The 3607-nt window shown below is 43.6% G+C and overlaps 1 protein-coding gene and 1 pseudogene across 3 annotated transcripts in view; both read left to right on the plus strand.

Moving 5' to 3' along the window:
* LOC105527000 overlaps nt 1-255 on the plus strand; it is a 615-nt pseudogene extending 360 nt beyond the window's left edge. Inside the window, exon 2 of the transcript XR_001004176.1 lies at nt 1-255. The product of XR_001004176.1 is annotated as a 60S ribosomal protein L21-like (transcript).
* LYPD8 (LY6/PLAUR domain containing 8) overlaps nt 1-3607 on the plus strand; it is a 13312-nt gene that overhangs the window by 7529 nt on the left and 2176 nt on the right. For both annotated transcript variants that reach the window (XM_011963182.1, XM_011963181.1), the window contains one exon: nt 771-908. In XM_011963182.1, coding sequence (XP_011818572.1) covers nt 771-908 — 138 coding nt within the window. The remainder of the gene's footprint in view (nt 1-770; nt 909-3607) is intronic.

A 3607-nucleotide genomic window follows, 5' to 3' on the forward strand; every position in this document is an offset into this window, starting at 1 on the left:
AATGTGCGCATTGAGCACATGAAGCTCTCTAAGAGCCGAGATAGAGATGGCTTCCTGAAACGTGTGAGGAAAGTGATCAGAAAAAGAAACAAGCCGAAGAGAAAGGTACCTGGGCTCAACTGAAGCACCAGCCTGCTCCACCCAGAGAAGCACACTTTGTGAGGACCAATGGGAAGGAGCCTGAGCTGCTGGAACCTATTCCCTATGAATTCATGGCATAATAGGTGTTAAAAAAAAATAAAAGACCTCTGGGCTGAAAAAAAAAAAAAGAAAAAAGAAAAACAGAAAATGTGGCTGAAAAGGCAAAGTTTATTGGCCATGGTGGTAAAGCACAGTTAATTAAGAGCAGAGCTGGTTTCACTATACATTTTTTTCTTCTAATCATAATGTTAAATAATGGCCTGTGTTTATTTGTTCAGAGCAAGATTTGGTAACAGTCACCCACTTGTTGGCAAATGTTCATGATGGCTAATGTTGATGTTGACCATAGTTTGGTTTTAGCTCAAAACCTTACCTTTCTCAGTCTATACCCCAACACACTGACGGCCATAGTTCTTGAAGACTAGACAGTCTGTAAGGGCAGATCTATGGAGCTGTGTGTAATAAATATTTTGAGGGGACATGGTGTTTTCAAGGCTAGATCTGAGATTCCCAAGGATGTAACTGCTCCATTCTCAGGATCTCTTTGGTGGTTTCTTTGCTTGCCTATCCCCTTCCTCCCACGTTCTGTATGATAACACTGTCCTGAGCAATGACTCTGACTGTTCCAGACCCTCCCCGGAAGAATGTGTCCAGCAACGCAGAGTGCCTTGCTTGTTATGAATCTAATGGAACTTCCTGTCGTGGGAATCCCTGGAAATGTTATGAAGAAGAACAGTGTGTCTTTCTAGTTGCAGAATTTAAGAATGGTAAGTCTTGTAGTTCCAATTCCTCTATGGGACTTGAGCTGGGAACATGTCAAGTCTTGGTTCATAAATTCTGGGTTAACACAGAAGGACCAGGGGAGTAGTGGAACAAGGGGGATAAAGGTCATAATGTCTTTAAATAAACAGGCTGTTCATGTAGCCTTGAGCTCGTTGCTATTTTTGCCTTCTTAGACCAGAGCTATTTATCCTGGGCTACGCTTCCCTCGAACTCTGTTCTCCTGTGGCTTGTAATCCAGTCACGTTTGTCTAAGTGCATCACACCCCTCCTCACATTTACTTCTTTACCAGGTTGTATCATTCTGTAGGTGAGGGTTGGTGCAACTTTTATTTCCTTTTATATCTACACTTTTCTTCTCTACTTGTCATTAAGAGGTGTTGGCTTTGGGTAGCTTGGATCACCTGGCGGAAAGAGTCAAATTGGGTTTTAAAGTCCAACCAATTGTCCTTTTCTACAAAAGCAATTTGATACTAGCCATTGTAAAACATACATTTCTAACATTTGCCCAGAGAGTTAAAGGTTATTAAATTTATTAGTTAAGGTGAGTTAATTGGTGTTAATAGCACCAGCAATGCCCTGGGTGGATGCTGGCCGTGCGAGTGGCCTCCCTGTGTCCTCCCAGCCATGGCGCTTCCTTTTTCACCTGTTCTCCTTTCCCTTGGGTGGACATCTTAAGTCCAGGCACTTCAGTGAGTATCCAGATGGCATCAACATCTGACTTACAGCAATTATGCAGGAAACAAATGGGGCAAACCAGCACTTCCTCCATGCCTCCCCTCTTTCTTAGTGATTCAGGTTGTGTTAGAGGGACATTAGAGGCCATCAGTAGTTCTCAAATCTTGTGATCTGAGGCCCTCTGTTAAGACTCTATGTCTTAAAAATTATTGAGGACCCCAAAGAACTTCTGTTTATGTGGACTCCATCTGTCAGTATACACTGTCTTAGAAATTAAAGCTAAGAAGATTTAGAAACCTTAACTAGTTAACGAGTTAAAGAACAACCTCCAAAGCCTACGGCTCAATACAATAGATGCTTATTTCTTGCTGGAGCAGTTAATTGCAGAGTCCAGGCCATGGGCTCCTTCTGTCCTGTAGCTCTGGCCCCCACTCACCAGGTCTTGGCAGCTCTGTGCTGTATCCTTTGCCAGCAGTGGGAAAGAGAGGTAGTGGAGGAAGGCAGGTGGGTTTCTGTGGGTTGGGCTTGGCTGTGAATGCATCACTTCCTCCCACAGTTCACTGGTTAGGACCCAGTAAGACAGTCATCTTGGCTGTAAGGGATCCCGCCTGACATAGTCAGGTAGTATGACCCCGAAGGAAAGAAAGAGGCATGAAGCTAAAATGAACAACAAGCCAGTCTCTGCCAAAATATGGCTCCAAATAATAAGAGTTTAAGAGCACTAATATCCAGGTACAGTTTCATTTCAATATTTGTTAAGTGTCAATTCTAGCATCATAAATCAGTATTTAACTGTAATTATGGATTTTTCAGTGGCGTCAAAAACCGCTTACACTGAATCTCTTTTTTTTTGTTTTTTTTTTTGTTTTTTGAGACGAAGTCTTGCTCTGTCACCCAGGCTGGAGTGCAGTGGTGCGATCTGAGCTCACTGCAACCTCAGTCTCCTGGGTTCAAGCGATTCTCCTGCGTTCAAGCGATTCTCCTGCCTCAGCTTCCTGGGTAGCTGGGATTATAGACATGTGCCACCATACCCGACTGCTTTTTGTACTTTTAGTACAGACGGGGTTTCGCCATGTTGGCCAGGCTGGTCTCAAACACCTGACCTCAGGTGATCCGCCCGCCTTGGTCTCCCAAGGTGCTGGGATTACAGGAGTGAGCCACAGCGCCCAGCCCTGAACGTCTTTTTACTATTTTTTTAAAATACACTTTATTTTTCAGAGTAGTTTTAGATTCACAGCAAAATTGGGCAGAAGTGATAGAAATTTCCCATCTACCTGGCATGCATAACCTCCCCAGCTGCCAACATCCCACCAGAGCATAATCTCCCCGCTGCCAACATCCCCACCAGAGCATAACCTCCCCGCTGCCATCATACCCACCACAGCATAACCTCCCCGCTGCCAACATCCTCACCAGAGAGGTACATTTGTTCTAAGCAATGAGGCTACATTGATACAGCATCATCCAAAGTTGACAGCTTACATTAGGGCTCCCCTTGGTGTTGTATATTCCGTGGGTTTGGACAAATTATAATGATATATGTCCACCATTGTAGTAGTACCATATAGAGCATTTCCACTGCCTTAAAATTCCTCTGTGCTCTACCTACTCACCCCTCCCTGCTCTACCTACTCACCCCTCCCTGCCCTCTAAGCTCTGACAACCACTGATCTTTGTTATTGCCTCCGGAGTTTTGCCTTTTCCACACTATCCTATAGTTGAAATCATACAGTATGTAGCCTTTTCAAAACGGCTTCTTTCCTTAGTAATATCCATTTAAAGCGCCTTTCACTTTTAAAATTTCTGGGATGTCTAAACTGCTGTGATTTTTAATTCTAAAGCTGTCCTAAGGCAACATGACATCAGAAAGATTTTTCTCTCTCTACTTATCTTGTCCCCAGGTCTGATAAAAGGGATCGATTTTCTTCTTTCTCATAGGGCTTGACTTACGCTGAAAGCCAGACAGATCAAAGCTATCATAAATGTAGGGGTATTTTTGTTTCTTTTT

The sequence above is a fragment of the Colobus angolensis genome, unplaced genomic scaffold (genome assembly GCF_000951035.1).
Source record: "Colobus angolensis palliatus isolate OR3802 unplaced genomic scaffold, Cang.pa_1.0 Scaffold600, whole genome shotgun sequence".
NCBI lineage: Eukaryota > Metazoa > Chordata > Mammalia > Primates > Cercopithecidae > Colobus > Colobus angolensis.